This window comes from Opisthocomus hoazin, chromosome 1, assembly GCF_030867145.1.
Source record: "Opisthocomus hoazin isolate bOpiHoa1 chromosome 1, bOpiHoa1.hap1, whole genome shotgun sequence".
In the NCBI taxonomy this organism is placed as follows: Eukaryota; Metazoa; Chordata; class Aves; order Opisthocomiformes; family Opisthocomidae; genus Opisthocomus; species Opisthocomus hoazin.
Genome location: NC_134414.1, coordinates 61,277,557 through 61,301,362, shown reverse-complemented (window position 1 = coordinate 61,301,362; position 23,806 = coordinate 61,277,557). Strand labels below are relative to the sequence as shown.

The 23,806-nt window shown below is 37.5% G+C and overlaps 1 protein-coding gene across 2 annotated transcripts in view; it reads right to left on the bottom strand.

Moving 5' to 3' along the window:
* GPC6 (glypican 6) overlaps nt 1-23,806 on the bottom strand; it is a 797,396-nt gene that overhangs the window by 365,037 nt on the left and 408,553 nt on the right. For both annotated transcript variants that reach the window (XM_075435000.1, XM_075435075.1), the window contains exon 3: nt 2,091-2,482. In XM_075435000.1, coding sequence (XP_075291115.1) covers nt 2,091-2,482 — 392 coding nt within the window. The remainder of the gene's footprint in view (nt 1-2,090; nt 2,483-23,806) is intronic.

Sequence of the window (23,806 nt, the reverse complement as noted above, 5' to 3'; positions counted from 1 at the left end):
GGGGCAAGTAATCTAGTCCTGATCATGCTGTGGCTTCCACTGAACTCGCTTCAGTTTGTCGATGTCTTTCTTGTATGGGAAGGGCCCAAAACCGGACACGGTATTCTAGATATAGTCTACTAGAGTATCGTTGTTTATGTAAATATAAAGTAAAGAATCTGTACTGTATCTTGCACCAACCACCAAGCTCTTTTAAAGATTTTAAAGTGTTGCTTTCACGTTAAAAGAAAAAACCAGAAGCACTATTGAGCTATTGTTACCTTCTTCAAGTGACACTACCAAAAGGCTCACTTTATGATTGCTGAGCTATTAGTTCGCATCATAGGATCATCTAGCGATCTTGTGATAAACCCTGTTCTTGAAAAGGCTTATGTGCCCAAAACTCAGCAGACGAGATGAAAACATTTCCTGGGTATGTGAGAGGCGAGACACCTGTACATTTTGTACAGTCATGTACATACACTGGGAAAAAGACATTTCTGCAGACAATTCATACCTTAATCTGGTTGGGATTCACAAACTACACATCTATTATATGAATTACATAGCTTACTCCTTACAGTCTGATCCAGTCCATACAGCAAGACCTACTGCCTACTGACAACAGTGACTTCAGAGCTCAGCATTTTCACTTAAAACCTGACCCACGGGGATATCACCACTCTTCAGAGGAAATCTGGGGCTCCAGATACATGCATTCTGCACCCTTGGAGGCTAAACAGTTGTATCTGCCCCCAGCCAGACTATGTGGGCTGGGATTTCATGCAGAAAGAACTGCAAGAAAGGACAGTGCCATAAAAAAAAGGGAAGGCAACCTTGTAGCACAGGAAGGTACTTGGGAGGAAGAAACCTTGGTTCTAGCTGGGTAACCGGGATCATGCATTTCATTCACTGATTTTTAAGCACAAAATGACCCTTTCCTCCCATGTAGTCTCCTGGGCATAATATCAGGTGCTCACTGATGACTGCCTTCCTGGCTTCACGGCTTCTGAATTTGTAATTGAAAAGTATCACATCATACAGGACAAGAAAAGTTTAGAAGCCTCATTTTTTTGAGTGCCTAAAGTGCAGTCTACTGTACAATATATCAGGTCTACCTCTCCCTCATCTGGCTATGATTTAAATGAAGCAAGTGAGCCAGTCCTTTTGAGGAAGAGGAATGGCTCAGGCTTGTAAATGCTTGTAAATGTATTGCATGGGGCAAGCATCAAAATCATGCATGCACTTATTGTTCAGAAGTGAGTACGTGGGCATTTCACAGCGGATCTCACCAGAGCATTTCAGAATTCAGAAGACAGATAAGGTCCAAACACACTATGAGGACTGTGAAATAGCCAGATCACAAAACAAGTATCTAGCTGGAACAGCAATTTGGAAAAATGCACCTGAGTTTGAAACACTGTATAGGAGAAATACATTCAGGCTGTATAAGACAAAGCAATTCAGGCACACTTCTGATATGGGTTATTTTTGTGTGTGTTTTTTCTTATATAGCTTTAATTACATGAAGCCCTCAAGCATTATACTCGTCATAAATATTTGCATAGATAAATAATTAAAACTAAAATAAATGCGAGTCAAACTGTCCTTTGGGAAAGCTCAAGGTCCAGAGGTGTCACTATTCGTCTATTTTCTTGTCAAAAACATGACTAGACATTTCTGACAAAATTCATCACCCAGTTGCATGATGAACGAATGCTGTGAGGGCTGTACTGCCCTAACGAACAGTCGCATAAATCTGCTTGAAACACTTAAATTCTGATCATAATAATCTTCTTTTATATACATAGCCAGTTTTGAATTACTGGTGGCAATCAATATACTGCAACATTGATGTATATTGGTTTTTCGTTGTGTCCTAAGCACAGAGAAATGCTTTCCAGTCAGTATTGCCTTGATATCTCCAGATATAAAAAAAAAAAACAACTGTTGCCCTCTCTATAAACTTAGGATGGGTGTATCAGCAGACATAAAAAACAACTAACCAAACAACCCCCCTCATATTAAAAAAAAGTGCACAATCAGATTTCAATTATCTAGCAAGTTTAAAACAAATTCAAGCTTAAACCCCGCCCCTGATTTTAGATTACCTTGGATACTCTGTTTGCAACCTCTCTGCCTACTGTCAGCCCCTGAACAAAGGTCCGTGCAGCAATGAACGCTCTAGTCACTTGAACCTTCAGCTTCCTGGGTACATCTCCAAAGGGCTTCAGCTGGTCTGTGTACTTGCTTACACACTCCAGGTAGTCCTCAGTGAAATGGTACTGGGGGTTTATGAGCTGGAACATCCGTTCCAGCAGCCGAGCCCAGAAATCGTTCAGCATTTCCTCCAAGTTCACATTGCCTCCTGTGTAATACCGCTTCAGCTCTGTGAAAAGGTCCTGGAACACCTCCGAGTTCTGCATGTACAGCATGCCATATGTCCGGACGAACATGTCATTTAAGGACCTTTCCGCATTCTCCAGAAGTTCTCTGAAAAATTCTGCAGGGAAAACAAACAGGTGTTAGTCAAGCCCCAAGGGTTTTCTGATGGCATTCCTCTGTGAGCATTAGTAAAATTTGTCATAATACGTTCTTACAGCAATGCTTTACGAGTGAAATCCATCTATCTGGATAGGAAATGACTCTATTCGGAGGTAAAGAAAACTGGAGCAGAACCTGAATTCCCCAGCAAGGTAGAAGGATACAGAACCTATAAAACTGAACAAGAAAAATCCATTTAAAAGGACTTCAGTGAGAGTAATTCCACTTCTTCTTCATGTTCCATTTAAACATAGAAATCTTCATCCTTTGCAATATCCTCCACAGTTAGTATACTAAATCTATAATAAAAGTCATTAATATGATAATTTAACTGAAAATGTAACAATTTTAGAATAGATATATGATGGTAAGTTCCACTATGCTGAAGTTCTTACAGTGTAGAACAACACCATGGAAATAAATCTGAAAACTTATTTGCAAATCTTCTTGAAGAGAACTTGAAAGAGACCTGAGTGGAATTGAGCAGAATTCCTCTTAAAAGTATGGTACATCTAGGTAATACTAAGAAAATGTTAGTATTTTCAGTAATTTGCTACTCTACTGAAGAACTGTACTAGAACCCTCCACCAGTCATGTCACACCCAGCATACTAATTCCAGTTTGTGTTAGTTATTGGCTTTGGAACAGTAGACCTTACACTTTTTTGAAAGGGTTTCAGACTCTACTGCTTCTGTGCATTTACTCAGGCCCAAACCATAACATATTTCTAAATTTTGGCTTGTGGAATTAATTTTTACTGGAAACCAAACCTATGGGATATACTGGAAATATGTAATCATCTCTTCTGTTAAGATCCTGTAACTGCCATGTGATGCTTACATTTTCCCAAGAAATTCACTGAGCATGTACAATAGTTCTTTAAACACATCTGACAGAAGCAGGCATAGCTTCCTCTAGTTTTTAGAAGATTCCATCTTCCTACAGGGTCTGCTTGTAAACCTTCTTAAACCTCCTTTGGGAGAGAGTTCAATGAGTGCTGTGGTCTGTAAATGGGGCACTGCAGACAGCAAGGCAGCAACGGCAATGCCTTTGGCAAAACATGTATATCTGCTGTGATTAAATGATTTTCACTGCTGCAGGAGTCACCACACAGCCAACTCTCGGATGCCAGATTCTAAATGTGTGGTCATTGCCCATAGACGCATCTGCATGTGCTAACTGCAGGGACATGCTGACTTCTCAGAGTCTTGGCTAATGCCATGCTGTGAGCACCCTTTTAACATAGGGCTCTGCTGTGGCTACACTGACTCATAAAAATGCAGAACCACTGCCATGCTAAAGACAGGATGGCAATTAAGACTACGTAAGAAAAAGTTCTACACCAAATTTGAGGATTATCAACTGTGATCAGCTGAAAGCAGAATCCACTGAACACTATGGCCCAGTCTGCAAGGACTCAGTAAGAAAAGAGCCACATCTTTTTTGGCAGAAGTTGTGCAGAGCTGCAGTCTGTCTTTTATCTCCCAGATAACTGCAAGGGGGTTATCATGATAATGTATACACAGAACACTGAAAACATACTCACTACATCAAAGCATTTATTAAAGGAAAAATATATTCTAATAAATGTATCAATGTCTAAACTGTCATTAAAATCACAGCTCTTCATACGGAATAAATTCCATCTGTAAAAGAATATGCTTTTGCCAAATAACTTATGTAGGGAAAAAGCAAAAAAAAACCCCACAAAGGCCAAAACAAAAAAGAAACCCTTGTAATTCTTTGTTGTCAAACAGAATAATTTGAGGTCCACAACATATAGTCTTCTCTTTGATTTTTCCAAATTATCCACTAATTCTGACAAAGCTGTTCTAGAGAAAAGCAAAACAAAGCCATTTTTCACTGCTAACCCTGACCTGGTGGTATCCTTGATGTCTGAATCATCCTGATTACTATTTTATATGTTCAGCATTTCTTCTTCTAAGAAATAATGCACACTGGCTGTACTGCTGAATACAACTAGCTGTCTAGTCACACAGTCTGGAAGGCAAAAAGAGAGCAGAGAACTTGGGGCTCAAATTAAAATTTGTTTTAAGGTTGAAGCCAGGCTTTCAGACCAGTGCAATTGAACGACAACCGGGAAAGACAATCCTGAAAGCAGTGAATCCAGGCCTCTCAACTTCTCTGCCCTAATGCTCTGCATGCTGGGGGGCTGCTGTAAGCAATTCGCATGCTGGTTCCTCCAAATCCATAGCTATACTAGGAATCACATTATTTATCTTAAAATATCATGCCGTTGCAGGAGTCAGTCACAGCAAACCATAACCGAGTTTGCTGACAGCTTATCTTGTCTGAGATTGTTAACTGACTATTTCTTTGTGCAGGGGTATCATTTAGCAAACTCACAGTCAGTTTGCTGGAAGCCAACCAAACTTTCCAGGGAGGGGTAGACATTTACACTGTTCTTGTACAGCATCTAGCACAATGTGGTCCATGCTGGTCCAATCTTTATTTATACTGTGATACAAACATTATCAGTAACTCCACAAGCTTAAATTTCATGTCAGTCCAAATGTGACACCACATATATACAATCTGTAGGAAAGTTAATGTCCTCTAAATAGCAGTACATTTATTTAAGTTTTAGTCTTCTCATAGATCTCTAGTCGTGGAGAGCTATTGCTTAGAGTAAGTTATTATACCATTAAAAAGTTAGACCGTTAGTCTTCTCCATGCTTTGATACAAAAGAAAGCTAGCTTAAGAGAGCTATCTGCATCAGTAACCCCATGCAGGATCAGGGTAATAAAGCAGCAACAACTACAAAATTGGACACCTTCTTGGTTCCAGAGAATGAGATCTCCCCTGTTGTACTAATTAGAAAAATTGTCTATCAAGTTCCATCCACCAAAATGAATGCTGCTGTGAAGGATCACTTCCTTTTTTGGTCCACAAATCTTCCATACATCAAGAAGGTAGTTTGCTTTGCAATGTTCATATACAAAAACTGTGTCCTGGTGTAACTGGGCACTTGTCCAGTTATAGCAAGAGAAACTGTACTTGCTTCCGCAAAGATTGAATTTTTCCATGGTCTTCACAGTAATTTAAAGATTTTATGTTCATTGCAAAGATGATATTTCATCAACTTGCAGGTAGCTTTTGAAAAATAATGTAATATTTCAGCTGAAAGTAAAAGAACGAAGATGAGACAGACATTAGTAATGTTGCTTAATGTGCTTCTGGAAGGCACACAAGTCCTAGGGTGGGAGAGGAGAGTCTATATAAGACAGAGCTGCACAGTGTCTTAAAATATATATCTTGTGAATTTTTTAGCTGCCAAAATAGGCTGTCATGAGCAGTGTTAATTCTGGAAATATTTTTTCCTCATTTTAAGTGGTGATTCATTTATATGACAGAATATGTCCTGGGTATGTCTTATGTTGCAAGAACATTTTTATGCAGCTTTCATTTATTAGCCAGACGGTCTCAGGAAGCCTGTTCGGTGCTGCTTATGAAGTAGCTGAAAAGGGTAAGGTCTGAGCTACTGAAAAGAGGGAGAGAAGATTGTTATTTCAAACCATTACATGCTCTATATAGGCTTAAATGGTGAGTTTCCAGTCAATGGGTAACATTTCAGCTATTTTTTATTTTTAAAATTATTTTTAAATTTAGGACGCAAGGCTGATAATAACAGCTTCTGCAAACAAAGTCTGAACTGTTAATAAACATTTTGTCTATGATAAGACAACTCAGTTACAAAGCGAAAGGACACAATGAATTGCTAGAGTCTCTTACTGGGTGGTAGGTATTGCTCTTAGATCAAAATCAAGATCTTGTTAGCTCTCAGACTACCTTGCAAACTGAAAGCTGACTTTCTCACTCTGTTTTAACATAGGTAATCTGGTGTCACAATGCAATTCAACCTAGGAGCTAGCCTAAATCCAAAGTGATGACTAGTTGTCACCATAAATCAGTAGATCAGGATTGGGGATAATATTGCAGCATGACACGATGTAATAACTGCCTTCAACAAAATAAAATCACAACCATCTAGAGGCATTTATTAGATAAACAAAGTTGGGTTATGTTGGAGCTGATGTTCTATGCTCATTCCCAGACTGATGAATTCCCTTGTATTTTCTTTTTCATCTGTAGTTTAAGCAAAACCAACATCTGACTGTAAGACAAGATGCGAAACTAGAAACAGCTTGTTGCCTGATTCCCAAAACCAAAAAGATATGCATGAGCTTTAAGACCAAAAAGACAAAAAAGAAAATTTCATGTAATTACCACGTATTCGCTCAGCTTTCCTGTTTAGCAGAACATGAGATCTGAATGCTGTAGTATGGTGCGTCTTATACACTGGACATGCTGTCTGACTGCTACCCGAGAAAAAACAGCACAGTCCTATAAGGCTGATGGTAAGAAAGATAATAGAATTAATGTAAGCTGACTACCTTTTTGGACAGAAGAGTTCTTTGGGGGTTCTTCAGGTACAGATACTTACTTTCATGACATACATCAATGGCAGCCATTGTCTTTTTTTCCCACTGCCCTATTTCTGTCTTTCTTTCTCTGTTCGTGAAGTCATTAATGACAAAAAAATTTTTTGGGGAACTCTTCATCTTTTTGTAGGATTCTTGCAAAGGCTTTTTTTTTTCCTTTTCTTTTTTTAAGGATATTCCAAAATGGTATCAATTAGTGAAAGTTGTGATTTGTCTCAAGGAAATTCAAGTGAAATTAACCTCTGTGGTTTCTACGCTTTTTAATTTTCCTACTGTTTTTTTTGGTTTCAAGAGACTTTCTTCTAGCAACAACCAACCTTACAAACCAAAAAGAACTCAATTTAACTTCCTGATTGAGAAAAAATTGCTGCAAGGAGAATACTTACAGCAGACGATTTTTTTTCCTATTTTTGACATTACATTTGTATTTATATTCAAGAGTGAATAAATTGTACGCGTAAGGCTACCAGTGCATTCGTATTACTTTTTAGTGAGCCTGAATAACTAATTTTAGAATTCCCTTATAGCTTTGACCTTTAGAAACTCTCAACAGTCATAACTTGGAAACGAATTTCAGTTCCCGTTAGGAACAACAAAAGCTGCAGTGCGATGAGGTCTGTTGAAAATTGCTCTTGTTTTTTAGCTCATTTTGAATATATGCACATTGTATTTAATGCTAAGAAATACAAGTCAGATAATTACAAATTTCAGAATAGACGATTTACATCCTTTGCTTATGTCTTGGGTAGAATCATCTATGGATGAAATGATTTAGCTGTTAATGGATATGAATCCCTTTCTAGAATGTCCTGTATCAGTAAAAATCATGACATTATGAAATCTTTTGGATGTTACTAAATTTTTTAGAAGCCAGTGCAGTCTCAAAGGTTGAGAATAAAGACGAGGGTCTCTCTCCCCTCTTTAACCTCTACATTTCTAAGACTACTGCAAGACTTGATAACTGAAGATATTTCACTGTGATCTTATTCCCTGCCTCCTGTCCAGAGTCTGTGACTTCTTCTGCCTTACCGGTCAGGCTGCTGCAAGGAAGGAAGGAGACGCAGGGGAAGGGGAGACCACTGAGGCTCCATCCCTAACCTCTCCCCACTGTGGAGCATGGAGACAACGCAAACAGCACCATCCTGCACTAAAATGAGGGACGCAAGGATGGGGAAGAAACACACACCTATCATGGCTGGGTTGGACAGGTTAGACCAGGTGCAGGCAAATGGCAAAAAAGCTAGGCTGATATTTATACATCAAATGCCGTTATCACAATGGGAGCCTAATCTGACAAAGAATTTCAGGCATTATTTAACCCTGACATACAAAGAAATTATTGTACAAATGAACTCTAATATAGAGTTAAATGAACTGTCATCTACTCAAAGCTGATTACGTACATTGACAAAGGTCCATAAGACTTTATTCTGCAACACTGAAATAACAAGCACGTTACTAACAGCTTCAGGGGATTCAGGTGCAACCTTAAAATGCTAAACTTACTGTTTCTTCACTCCAAAAGGTCATTTACTAACACTTGGGTATGTCTAAAAGGGAGATTTGATCCCGCCATTGATTCTCTACAGACAATCCTGCAATTAGGTGAAACACATCACTTTCACATGAGAACTATTAAATTAGATATTAACACATTCTGAACTCTTTACTGCTCTCTAGAATCTCAGTTCATATTCTGCTGCATCTGGTACTTTATACTGATGATGTATCCTTGATTATAAATATGAAAAGTGAAATTCCCTAGAACCCCTCAAAGGCATTGAACTTACAGCAATAACCAAGAAAGAAAATGTTAGGAACAAAAACAAAGCAATGAGATAACTTTACACATAATTTATATATACACTAATAACTGTCCCTGAAGGTTCTGCTTTCATTATCAAGTGGAAAATGCCCAAGTGAAGTACTCATAAAAAGTAAGCAAAATGTTACATAGCATCAGAAGGCGACGTTCTAGAATATTTATGAATGGGCATTTAAACACTTACAGCAGTAGTACTGTCATCAATATCCATGACCAAAGAGACACATGTAGCATTTCATGGTTATCCATGTATTTCAGAATGATGAATTTTACATCATATGTTCATAAAAATGCATAATGCCTCATGAAAAATTCATGAGTCACCACAGTTTCTTATGAAAAACATTTGAAGCTTTCATGAAAATGGTATTAACAATCTATAAACTATGGGACTCAGTGCAACAATTGTTTTAAAATATACAGACTGTTCTGTTTTTCCCTAAGCACCACTAGAGGTTATTAAATATCCTGTTCAATAGTTAAGGAGATTTACCATCTAACATTTTGCATAAAAATTCCTTGCCATGCCTATAATCTATGACAATCTTTTAAACATATTAAAAATTTGTTGACTTTTAATACAGGGAAGTCTAAGGTGGTCCAGAAGACATAAGGGAAAATTAACAACAAATTGCCTTGCTACAAACCAGATAAAACGGATTTAAGCCAGAATAATTTATACATTCTGTCTGAAGAAGAAAAAAAAAATGTAGTGAGTTTTTTGACAAGCAGGTCCCAAACCAGAGGCAGTATTTGCTATCACTAGACTCAGTTCTGTGCTGTTTAGAGGTCAAGTGTTGGGCTGGGGAAGAATGTGGCACTGAAGTCGCTGCACGCCTTCATTTCTATTCTCAGAGCAGTCAGCTTGAATTGACTAACGGCAGGAGTCATTCGCCTGGAAGGAGGCTCTGGCTGGCCAGAGGAAAACACTGAAATCTTTACTGACTTTTATTTACAACGCGGTGATTAACCACAACCTGGCAGCAGCAACACTTTGGAACTGGGCTTTGGAGGCAGAATTCTTAACCTGGATTTAGGCACGTATGGAATTTAGGAGGGCTGCTTTATCTCTTTTAGAACACTGCCTTTTTTTGTTTCTTCCTCCCCTTCGAAACAAAATAGACTACTGTGATAAGGTGTCACTGAGGAGTTTGAAATCTGGTTCTTGGGCCCTGTTCAGCTCCAAGCAGGGAGTGTTCTCTGAAGCATCTACTGGATCCCATGCATTCGTTGAAGTACCCAGAGGGAAGAGCAGTTCCTGAATCCTAGTGTGGAAAGACTCATATAAAAAGATCAGACTGGGTGCATCACGATACGTTTGAAATTAGAACTGCAGCTGCTTTCACATCACACTTGTAAATGCAGGGAGCTAAGACATTCGCACAGTTGTATTTTTTTAATGTAACTGCTGTACATCCATTGCAGTTTTCTTTCCATCCTATTTCTCCTTTCTCTCACTTTGAAAAAAACCCATTTTAGTGTTTATAAAGAAACCGGTATATTACCTCAAGAAAACCTCTAAGATGTGAGACTTGAGTCATGTAATATTGCAATAACTGAAAAGACTTCTATTTGAGCTAACTGGCAGAAGCCTGCTGCAAGAGCAGATTGAAGTTTGACTTCCTATTGAAATGATTACATACATAAAAACATTTTTGTCTATAAGTCTGCAGTTTAAGAGGTAATGAAGTCATGTTGGTGGTTTTTCCAGATACCTCTGAATGTAGCTAGTAACTTCTGTTATGATTTAACACCACTAACAAAAAAGATAAAACTACCTCCAACGTAATTTACTTGTTTTTGAGCTTATCCAATTTCCCTACATCCACCCTCAAAGGAACCCCATGGACCATTAAGGCCAAGCAGTATGAAATCCAGGCTGGTTTCTCAGCTGTTTCTTGACTATTTGGACACTGTGCACAGTACTATTTGTTACTGTAACAATACAAAGTTATGACTGAATTTCTTTCTTGTAGATTCAGCTACATGGTCAAACTTCACTGAAGTGGCAAACTTTCTTTTTCTTTTGTGACATCAAACTAGGTTGACTTCAATGTCAGGAAGTCAACTTAAATGGTCTCAGTTTGTTAGAGGGATTAAATTTTTTTTGTAAGGAAAGTTAAGGAATAACACTGGTCCTAGAGATCAAATTTGGGCAAGCAATGACTTAAAACAAGGCAATGCATAAAATCATAAATTGAGGATAATGTTAAGGATTAAGGTTAAGGATAATGCAGTTGGCTTTAAAGAAGCTACAAATGTAGGAAAAGATCTATTACTTTTGAAGAAAACAGTCTTTCAGATCCTGGATCTGCATTCATGTGCTGGTAGAAAAACCCTGGGTCCCCTACAGGGCTTTGTGAAATCAATACACTTTCCTACATGGATGTTTCAAAGATCAGGGATTAAAAAAAAAATTTGTATTTGAATAACTTTAAAGTCAACACAAATCTTCATCTGCAGACACCAGTTCACTGGATCTAGATGCTGCATGACTGATTTTTATCTGACCTACCTTCTCAACAGAAACCTTTTTTTCCTCCTATGAGTGTTTCTACTGGTAAAGGTTTCCAGTCAGAAGGAAATATAAGATACGGTACAATGAACTGAAAAACTATCTTTGAAGATTGGTATACATTTAGGGCTAAACTAGATTTCAAACAGTATAATCTACTTTTTCTTTGATTGAACTACACAGGAATGGCCTTAAAACTCCTAGGACAAGTTTATTTGGGGATTTGTTCCCATTTATTAGATGCTGTATTGCATAGGATGTTTCCATCTAAATGGATATATCATGTAGTGATATCAAAAGTTTTGTGCTTCTGTGCTTGTCTGCTGATTAGTTGCTTAATCTTTTGACCATCCTGGCAAGAATACCTCAGTGAACCCACAAGCTGTTGTCTCCCTAAGCAAACAAAAAATAGCTTTGACTCCTTCCTACGGTTGTGTGATGAAATTGAGTGGTGTGGCTCAGTAGGAACTAGGAGACTGAGAACCTATTTCTGGATTTTTGCATGCGTTTTTTTTGTTTGTCTGTTTGTTAGGGTTTGTTCACACAGAAGTCAATGGAATTCCAGGCCTTCTGTCATTTAATGCTTCTTCCGTCTTTTCTGCAATCTTGAGACCCAACCAACTGCCCTCCCTGCTATACAATCTTCTTCCCTCTTTCTCAGACAGATGTAATTCTCACATTACATGGTTTTTATCTGACAGCTTGATGGGGGAATGTAGGCTTAGGCCATGTGTTCCTCATTGGTGTCCAATGCTTCCTCTTGAGCCTAGTAGAGTGGAGATTCTGGGTCACTTTTGGTGGCAAAGTCTTTCCATTCACTGCCTAGAATTAGTGCTAGACACTTTTTCCTTGTGTAATATTCTCAAGTTTTTCTCAAGCTTTTTTGGCCATAATGTTAATGTTGTGTCATGTTTGAGCTGAAACTCCCATTAACTGTTCTTCTTATGCAAATCTTGCTAACAGAGAGTGACAGCCTTCTGAGGTGGCATTTGAGGAACTAGCTGAAACGCTGATCAGTCCTACTGAGCAGCAGGCAGTGAAGGGTCCAGGGTGACCCATGCTGACTAGAGGCCTTGTATTTGTTTTCCTACACTATACTACTGCAGAAACATTAAAATACAGCAGGATAAACAAGTGCAAACGAGGCAGTACAGGTGAAATAGGAAAGCAAAAGCTAGAGGGGACAGAAATAGCTGGAGAGAAGATAGAAAAACAGGGAAATGGCAGCTGAATAAAGGGGAGAAAGTGATAAGAGGAGAGTTAAACTTCAGTTTTCAGCAGGTTATTCTGATACAGTCTCTCAATACTGCTAAAACCATCTCCTGTGTACACACGGGAAGAACAAGTGTCCTGAAAACTGTATATCTTGTCAAGCACAGGAGGACCTGCAGTCCAGGCTACACCCTGCTTCACTCCTGACACCTTGCTCCAGCTCTGGCTTTATTTCTCCACAGGGAGAGAAAGAAGGCTTTAGATCAGAAGTGTGGCTTGGGTTCTAAACTGGGGACTCCCCTTCACAGGCTGCAGGAGCCTGTCTCTTCATATCGGCCCCACTGGGTCAGGGCTAGTATTTTCACATAATACATTTATGACTATAGGCATTATTGATTGATGAGGTGATTTTAGGGTTTCCACTACTGCATTATCTGAAAGGCTAAAGTTTTTAGCAGTCTGGTGAGATACGGAAGTAAAACGAATAACTATTGTAAGAGATTATTATAATTTTTTTATCCAATAACTTCTTTATTTATGTTTTCCAAATGTATATATACTTAGTCATTTGAGAGAAACAATGACACAATAAGGGCAGATATTTCAGTACAGCTAGAAAAAATACGCATTTCTTTGAAAGGGACACAAGAAAGAACATACCTTCTGGTTTTTAATTGAGACAATATACTTCCTTGCATAAGGACCTAAATACTCATGAGAAGATTTTCAAACTAACTTTAAAACAGTGATAACTTCTGAAAAATGGAAACATTAGGTCTGTTACATATCAGGTGACACTAATTACACTGCTCCTTTTCCATAATAAAAAACTTCAGAAGTACATTATAATTTTATGTAGCCTAGATGGCCTTTTACTTTAAGTGCTTCCACATTTACAAACCATATAATTAGAAATGTGTTTCCAATAGGTGACTTTTATATTAGGGTTCAGCATTAAATTATATTGCTCATTCAACCCATTATCTAGAAAATATTCTCCACTTTCACTGAAGAAGCATTATTTTAATAGTCACACGTTCCTCTCTTGTAAAGACCACATGTTCATTCAGGCTTGCCCCTAATACGTGTATGTATAATACATGTCATTTGAAATTTTTATGTTTAATGTCACAATAATTGCAATAGGTGCCATACAGCCTACCTAATATGCGTTTAGTCATTAAGCACTTAAAGTAGTGTTACACACCCATGTATAATTTATGGTGTTAGTCCCTTGATACTGTAAAAATAAGTTATGTAGCTGAAAATGTATCTGTAAAGGGTACTGAAAAATCTTTTTTGTTGATTACACAGAAACGGCAGTTTTTATTTCTGGGATTGAATTGTACAGAAATATTTCGTAAGACATAACACCATAAACACCCTGGATTTTGTTGTTGTTACTACACTGTTTTGCTTTAAAATTGCCTTCTTCTAAACTTTTTTACTTATTCTGAGGAGCCATCAAAATTTGTACATTCTGTCACAGGCTCTGATTTAATCTGATTTAGCTGAAAGTCATAATTTCTTATACTCTAAGAATCAGTATAATCTATTACAAATTTAAATTTATTTTGGCATTGTTTTATTTTTTTTTTATTTTTTTTTTTTTTTTTAGTTTTGTGACTACATTGTGGGTACTACCTAAGAACTAAATGGGTTCCTACTTTGCATACAACTATTTCTACCTCTTTAACACACCTGTGCCTCTGGAAAATCTCAGCCTTATCCTCTATTTCTTTTTCCTTTGTGATGTTATGAAGTTTGACAGCAAATAAAAAATTCAGTCTCATGTTATTTTGCTGCTGGCTGATACATTGGCATCAGGTCCGAAAGGCCTCTTGTTATGCTTCAAAGCCAAATGTGAGATCATAAATACATGGTCTGCTCTGGACGGATAGAAAAGCCAGAGGCACAAATCCAGACCGACCAGGAGGAACTAAAGGATCAGAAAAATATACACATTTTAATCCTTTGGATTACTCCTATATTCCTGAAGCAATGAATAGGGCTGGAGCTGACATTGCCACAGAATAATGAAGAACTTCATCATATTTCTGTTTTTAAAACAAGAAGTAAGGTCACTGCCGTTATTAACTTAATCATATATATAATTCAGAGCATAATATAAAATTTAGAAAGTTCATGCAAACAAGGACATGGAAAAACGATGCCTGTTCACTAAAGCTTTTTTCAGAATGTCAGGTAAGCTTTAAAAAGACATAATACTTGAGAAATTATTTTTACCTGAGGTAGGAGAGGGAGAACTTCTGAATTAATAAAAACAGAGCATTATTTTTTAACACCACAGAATCTGCATTCTTTGCTTCTGTCTATGCATATCAGGTGGACATTAACCTTGTCATGAGTCCTGAATTTTTTTCTTTTATTACTTTCTCATTTATTCCTTCAGTCTTAGCTTTTTCTTGATAGATACACCAAGGAAGTGATTTCAGTCTAGAAGGCAGCAGTCATTTGGGTCGGCAACTCTGCGACATGAAATAAAAGGATGGGAATAAGGTAACATTGCTTTGCTTGGATTATTGTTAAAAGGTTTAAATCTTAGCTGACATTCTGCTCTTTTGATTTCTGCTATCCTGACCTGGAATATATGTGGTCCATATTGCGAACCTGCTTCCCTGAGCGTCTGTTTACCCAATCTTTCTTTGAACTGCTCATGGTAATGAATCTCCTTCCTCCAGTCACTACTGCTGCATTCGGTTATCATCAAGCACAGGCATCAGCTAGAGCTCTAATCTTGCTCTGATGGATGGAATACTAACCTTTCACAAGATTAGAGACACAAGGTGCTCTAGAGATAATAAAATTCAAATAGGTTTATTTCAAAGGGCAACTCAATCTCGATTTTGTTCATGGGTCACTTGACAGATCATTTGCCAGTGTAGTTTTTGTGTCCTTCTGCGTCTGGCTTCTGTGCAGTGCTCCAACTAGTTCGAATTAAGTGGGCCCCAACAGGCAGAGTTCGGCAAGGGTCTAGCTTCAGTGAAAATAGCAAGATACTCATTCAGCATGGAGCTGGCAACTTTCCTAAAAGTGCCTCTTAGGTAGGTGGTGCTTGGATGGTGGAAAAGTTTTTCTTCACATTTTCAGGAAGGCATAGAAATTACAATAATGATAAGCTTCTTGAATGCTTTGAATTTTAAACTACTGCATGATCATGGAGCAAAAGTCTTGCTTGCATCCTGATGTCCAGCTGTGCAATATATGCAATAGCTGTAAGTTAGGAGATTTGTAGCTCATGAGTGACCATTTTAACTGTGCATGTCAAGCACAACTATGCAAAAGTGTTTGCAAATCAAATATTAGCCAGCTATCTACAAACATGGAAATAAAGCTCTTAAGGTGCTGAAAGCAGATTCCTCTAGATGGCAATTTTGGTGTTTGGTGTTACATGCATCAATTAGGATCCTATGCGGATAAAATAGGTAAAATGTCCTGCAGCCTCTAAGGTTGTAGCTTTGCACCTATTCAAAAATACCAACTGACCTAGCTCTGTGGTTTAATAAAGCCAAATTAAATTATTATAACTAGTCTGCTTAAAGAACATATATTATTGAAGCTAGTAAGTTGTGTCTGGCCTTCATTTAGGAGAAGGATAAAAATGATTAGAAAGCCTATATAAACCAGGCAGCTAGAGCTGCAGGTGTATCACTTGCACGCAAACTACAGCACTTCCATGATTTAGGCAGGTGGCTGGAGGCTGGGGGCTGGCTTGTGTGCGTGGATGCTAGCAGCTGGCCTCCTCTCCAGGAGAGAAGGGACGACAAGCAAATAAAGCACTTCAGAAGTGCACATAAATGGAACCAGGAAAGCTCAGAGAAAGTCAGAGGCATGTTGCATGCTCAGATCCAGGACAGCACTGAAAGAAAGTATTCTCTAGAAATGAAAAAAACAAAAATTACTCAAAAGTATTAAACCCTGTCTTTCTTCTGCAGAGCTTATTTCTTGCATATTTATAGGTGTGACAGTTTAGTATAACAAATGCTTCAGAGGTAAAATTGCATTCTTTTAGCATCCCAAAACAAGGTTGACTACATCATATTTAAAATTCAGTGGTTGATGAGTTCGCGTGATAACTAAGTAGGACAGATTTGCTGGAATATGCATCTAAAATGTGTACTGGACCAAGTCTGAAATCTGGAAAACAAAGATTTTTTTCACTGTTGTTAGAGACTTAGAACTACATGAAAAATGTATTCTCATTTTGAATGTTTTCGCTGTGACAGCTCACAAACTAGTCTATTCCTAGAATTGCAATCCTATCACTGGAGTCCATTTATATTGTTTGAATTTCATAATTGAGTGAGTTCTTAATATTTCAGAAACTGTTTCTGTTTCCATAAAGTTTTAATATATATGGTTCACTTGTCATTATTGTTCTTTATAGTAAGAAGCCCTTGAAACTAATTTTATAGTACATGTTTTAAAAAATGCCAAGAAATAACTCACTTCACATACATCTTGCCATCGATTCAGGAACTTGTGCACTTATGTGTTTCTTTCTCTGTTTTCAGTACTAAGCATCGGACTTTAATTGTCTGTAAATATATGTGAAAGTTATCTTTAGGCATACATGGCGGAAGGTCGCCCATACCTGAGGCGTTAAGTCTTTTTTGTTAGAGGATGTGAATTTTTCAGATAATCATCTGTCTTTGCCACTTCACTGTCAACTCTATCAACTTGTGTGTAATTTTCTGCCCATAATAGATGTAAAATGGGCTACGAAATTGCCACTGGATCATACAGGCTAGAGAATAGCAAATTAAGGTCTGTGTAACCTAAATTGTTTGCACAAAAGGGGACTACATCAAATCAAGACCTTTCGGGAATATGAAAGCTCCTAATCAACTGCCCTGGAGAAGGGTATGACAGCTAACAACCCTGGCTGCAGGCAGATGCTGTAACTCTCCAAGAGCCAAGGGCTGGGATGGAGGCAGAAGAGACGGGGAAGCAGTCGCTGTGATCGGCCTGTCAGACTAATCACCGACTCTCCTCAAACATTTAACCACACAAGCTTTAGTGGCGTGTTTCATGCCAGTAGTATGTCTGCACAGACTTCTCTACAGGGTTTGTAATCTTCAGTCAGTATATATGGGTGAGATAAAAAAGCTGAAGACCACATGAAGCAAGACAAGGATGTGTGAGCTTAGAAGTAATTTACAATTACCTCTGGAACAGAGTGAGTATTAAAACTTGGAAGATTTTAGTTTCTGGAAAAGCACTCCTTCAAATAAACCAGATGCCTCTTCTTCCAAATTACACAAGTAAAGAAACAGCATTTTAGGGCAAATAAAAATATGCCACATAAGTGTGCCAATACAAGTCTGGTAGGCTTTCAAGAAATACACTCGCAAATAAAAGAATTACTGAGGAGTTCATCCTCTGGTATAAATCCAGAGCTGGGTACCTGAAACCATGAAATCTAGCATTAGACCTAGCTCCAAAAATAACTGCTAAGCTGAGCACTTAATAATCTTTTTTTATAAAGCCTGATCTGCAAGCAAACACAAAGAAAAGTCAAAGGACTTAATTTGATTTAAGTGCAGCTGCCCTAATCACACACAAAAACAACCACAATAGTCAGACTAAGCTCTTTTCCAAAGAACAGCACTTGGCCTAAAACACGTAACATTACGTTCTTCATCGTTAACTTTGAATTTTCTTGCTTTCGTGGGATTAGTCAGACCCTTAACATTATGTTAATGTAGCTTTTTGTGGTTTAATTACAAGGTTTCCTCTAGAGTGTAACATAAAAATAATTAATCAGCTAGTTCTTAACTTCCACAAAAGGAACTGTCATCTGTTATTATCTGCACTGCTAACCCACCACAATGTCAGCAGAACTAAAAACAAACAACTATACCACAAAAGCTACATGCAGATAGTGTCTGTAGCTTAGACAAATGAAAACAAAAATCTCGCACTCAGCCCTGAAATTCTCCTTTGTTCATTCCATTTTACATAGACAACACACAAATAAAAGTATTTAAATGAATACCATGCAGTAGGGATACCCTAGCAACACACAGACTGATGCGAGTTGTGGATGAAAAGTCATCTAAAAAGGCAGAATTCAAAGCTGATGCTATTTCAGGGTTAACTGCCTTCTTCTATGATATCTAGATGTTAATTCTCTGGTTTATTTTTAGGCCAGGCTTGTTTGCAGAGCCATGCTGATTATATTTGGAAGAAAAAATCATTAATGGATGCAGATAGTAATTGATGTGATAGACTAAAATAATACATTTTAAATACATGAATATGAAATTCAATAAATGCTTTAATAAAAAATATGAAGACGGGATGTTGGCAATTAAAAGCAAAGGCAGACACAAAAAGACACTGAGGTCATTTAGCGTTTAAAAATATTAAATACTCCATTCTATCAGCACTGAAACATTCCCAGCTTACAATTCTCTCCTCGTTGTGGTCTCAGTACAAAGATGGATAAGATTTCCAGGTAGCTGGACCGCAATGGGAAATGAGAAGTCAAATTCTGCTGCTGTTATTACTTTTCTTCTTCCAGAGAGCAGTTTTCTCTAGGGTGCTGTTCGACTCTCAGAAGTCACCACATAAAAAATGGCAGTTTGAGTCAACAGATTTGTTCAATGAAAAAATATGTTCTTAGCACTCTTTAGTCGTGTTAGCCCTGAAGCAATAACACGACAGAGTGGGGCAGAGAGGGTCCTAGTAACTTTTGTTAGGCATAAACAGTCTCTCTCTCTCTCTCAAAAAAAAAAAAAAAAAAAGATGGTTGATCATAAGACATAGCTGGAGAACATGGAAACACGTGGCGATTTCCAGAAACAGCTTCCCAATCTTAGGTACAGCTACCGCCATTAATGGCTGTTACAGTACACGTGTGAGCAGTTTTATAGTGTTTAATTCTTTCAGAGCAGTTATGGTATTTATCATTCATTATGTTGCATTTTCTTAATGATGTATAGCTAAGTGTTAGGCAAGGTTTTTTTAAAAAAATAGTTGGAACATTAGCAGCTACTTGCAATGGGTGGACCCTAACACCTGTTGTAAGAAATTTTTTTGTTTGTAGCTACAGCAAGCTTCAAAATCGCAATCTAGTTAACCAGTCTAGCTAACTTTTCCCGAAGATTAATTTTGATGTTACGGATATAAACACTAGCTACAGCCTTACTGTGATAGTGGACTGTTTATACCTGCTTTTTAAAGGCATCCCATCCACTCTCTACTGCACAAGCCACAAAGAAAGATAATCTCGCATTCCAACAACAGCTATCCCTTCATTTCTTAGTAACAAACACCTGTAGCAACAGGATCCACATACACTATAATTGTTTTTTTTGCACCTTTAAATTGCTTGTCATCATAAAGAAATGACAGCAGTTCAATAAGAAAAGAGTAATGCAGCAAGAACACTGGAGCCCATTTTCAATGTTTAATTGCTATAAAAAAAGCTAAAAAGTGATTAAAAAGATAAATCAAAAGTTTGCAGAAAGACTAAAACGCCCAGTCAGTTTTATGGTTTCATTTGAGCTACAAAGACGTTATTATACATCCATTTACAAAACAATGAGCTCTTACTGTTTATGAAAGTTTAATCTCTTGGTTTATTGCTTTAATATATCTAGCATTGGTAAGGTTTACTTTAAAATGAAGTCTCTAACTACATGATGTGGATATTATTTTTCACATTCAGTCTGCAAACGGAATGAATAACATCATAATTGTACTCATCTATGAAACGATTAAAGTAGGGGTAATTGCTTCTTCTCTCATATCTGCCTATAAAGTAAAAAAATTAATATTTTATCATTTGGCAATGCTTCTTGTTAGCACAATATTCTGACAACATTTTTTTGTTTGGCCACAGGCATTTGAGCAAATGCTAGAAAAAGTTCTGCTGAACGAAAAAGCACATTACCAGTAAACTTGTGCTTAAGGAACATATCACCTTAGGCTCACTTCTGATAAAATTTTGGCTGCTCAAATAACATCACCAAAAACGTATACAGATTTGTTAAACTAATAAATTCATAATTTTAAAAAATAAACAAACAAATGAACAAACATGGATTTGATGACAAATTGCTGCCCCTTAAATGATATGTCTATCCTAAATGGAACTACAAAATGACAGCAATTAACTGTAGCAGTTGTTATTAAAGAGCATTTTAAACACAGGTTTAAAAAAACTCAGAAAATCAACTGTGTAAGTACTTTCACTATTGTAAACTGTCATATCATTCCCTGAATAAAAACAAAAAGCAGCAAGAAAAATATTTCCTTTTCTTTCCTACCTTGTCCAAGAAGGCATTGACCTTGGCACTTTAATTGATTTTTTTTTTTCCAATCCCTATTTCAGGAAACTGCTAATGAGAGGCTTTTAAATTCCTGAGATGAGTCTTAACGATGTGATGTGGGAGACTGTCTCTTATGCACCTTGAAGATTAGCTTGGGGAGGATGGGGAGGCTCTGAAGGACCAGAGAAGGAAATGAGGAAGCTGCTGGTCCTCTGAAGTGCCAGAAATGTTTCCTACCTTTCAAAATTATCAGGTCTTTTACTCACTTGTCCAATTCTGCTTCTCATTTGCACATGAAGTCCTGTGGCCTAAGTCTGGTTATCTTTAACATGTGTGCTACAAGGTCAGCAATACAATCTAAAACCTCCGTGGTCTCTTCACTTTGCCATGTGTACACAAAGCAACCATTACAGACCTGTGCCAAGATTTAGTCTCCATATACCTACCAAGACAGAGTTTCAGTTCCCCATGTTTCTTCCCCAGAAATGACAGAATGATTATATGGCTTTTTCAGAGTGAGGGCTACAACCAGCATAGCAACTCACATACGCATATATTATAACAATACAAGCATGGTTGATCAGATAAAGGTTGGGGATATAGCTGCTGATATCAAAGGCTGGCCCTCTTGCTGTCTAATTAAACTCTGCATTGAAGATGCAGGTCAATAAAAGTGTGGGGAGAATGAACTATCCCAAAAGGTGAACTTATTGTGCCCATGGTTAAAAAACAACTGTCATGTATCAAAGAGATTAAAAAATACACCAGTAAATCACACTTCAATACATGCATCCACAACTTAAAGTTTTCTTAGCAGTTTTAGCAGTTTTTCACATTTGGCCATTAATGAAATATATATAATGATATACACATTGGATAACTAATACAAATCTCTTCCTTGTTCTATTTATTATAAATTTGCTCCAGCAAGCTCTAAAGCCTGTGTCTGTTTGTGAGTACCTGAATGGTGAGAAGCAACACATACTTTAGCAGACATTTCTTGTCAAATGTGCTTATCTGTTTGTATTGCTAGCATGATCTTTTTCAAATGTGATATAAAAATCAGATTCTCTTAATTCTGAGTAGAGCACAAAGCTTTCTTTCCCACTAAAGTTTGCTAAAAATATTCAAAATGCAAAATGTTCAGAGACAGAATGAAAAAGAAATCATAAAGAAAATAAAATGCCAATGTTTACACCAAATTGTAGAAAGCAGCTAATTCACAGAGTCCTTTAGAAGCTGTAGGTCTGGAACCTTGACAGAAAGGTTACACCCATTACTGCCCAAAATAGTGAAGATCATCACGAAGTAAGAAGAATCTTGTTTGGTTTTTCACATAAGTGTGGGACTGACCCCTTCCACACAAAAAAACCCAACTCTGCAAACAGACCTCAAAGTGCAAACAAACAAAAAACAGGAGCTGAGGAAGAGGTCCAAATCTACCTGAATAGTGCAGAGAAAGTCACAGAAGGAGTTGATCCTTTCTCATTTCTCTCTCGGAATGACTTCTGACATATCACTTACGCCATCAAAGGATCTAGTAGTGTAAGATTCTATGGCTCCAAAACTTTGGAGAAAACAGATAATACGCTACTGATGACCCTGACATTATTGTATACCTTCAGTATCATGCTGTCTCTCATATATGCATGTTTACACATGTGCTAGAGACATAACTTTTAAAGCCAGTATTATACTTTTTTTATACACACTAACGTACTTAGCCACAGCAACCTTTAATAAGTGCACACGAAATACAGAACTGTGCATCAGACAGAACATTTCTCGATCTTTCTCACAAAACCTCAGAAAGTATAAATCTATGACTGTTGAAAATAGACAGGATTACTGATTCATTGCCATCTCTTAAGACTAGCATTACTTAGATCCACACTTGTAAACATTGAGTGCAAATCTATTTGTGCCATAGTAAAAATAATGGTAAAAATCTTGACTTAAACTCATTGCACTGGAATAACATGCATTGTAGGCCTCTTCTAACTGTATGGACTAAAAATAAAAAAATGCATTCCTTTCCAGAAAAGTGCCTAGTTGGCAAGAAAATATTTATTTCTACATATACATAATCAGAATTTCTGACTGATCCATTAGTTCTTGATAGCCGTTTTTTTCATTCATCACCATTGATGGTATTTTAAATATTTATAGTCAGTGACTGAGCATTACATTTTTATTGAGTTCTTAACCTCTTATGACTCTCTCTTCCTTTTTTGTTCTAAATGTTTATTTCCCTAATACAGCACTTCTACACTGTCTCCAGAGAAATACCTAATGAGTGTGATAGGCAGGAGCACTTCCCTAAGCTGCTATCTATCAGTTACAAACCATCCAGGTTACAATGACTAGCTTGTGAACAAGAAATAAACCCTGATAAAGCCAGTGGGGTAAAAACCTTATTTTTTAACTAATAAAACTAGTAAAAACCCCACAAATTTTCCTTTCTTTTTTTTCTCTTTCACAGTAGAATTCACCCAGGGTCAAACATGTTCAGCTGGCGTAAACTGCGCTGCATGGGAGAGAAATCTTCATGGATGAGCATGTGTGCACCCCTTCACTGGCAAGGTACAAAGGTGGGTGATGCCTACGCTAATTCTGTACAGTTCGTTAAAGACATGGTTGGTCTCTGGTCTGGAAACACTGTTTTCACTATCTTGTCACAATCCACGACACGGAAGCACAGGTAATACAGTATTCACTTTCACAAGTCTGTGTTCATACTGCAAGGTAAAGGGTGAGTTTGGAAACAGACTTTGATAGGAGGCAGCCTCCAACCAGTTTGATTTGTGACATAATGATTTAAAAGTTTGGATTCATGTCACCTAACTTTGGATGCTGTCAGTGCTGATAACTGTATCCAAACTGGTCACAGTAGGGTCCCTTTTTAGTTATGGAATAGGATTAGTGCTTCTTAGAATACAGTTGGTTTGACCTAATGTTGCGTGCACG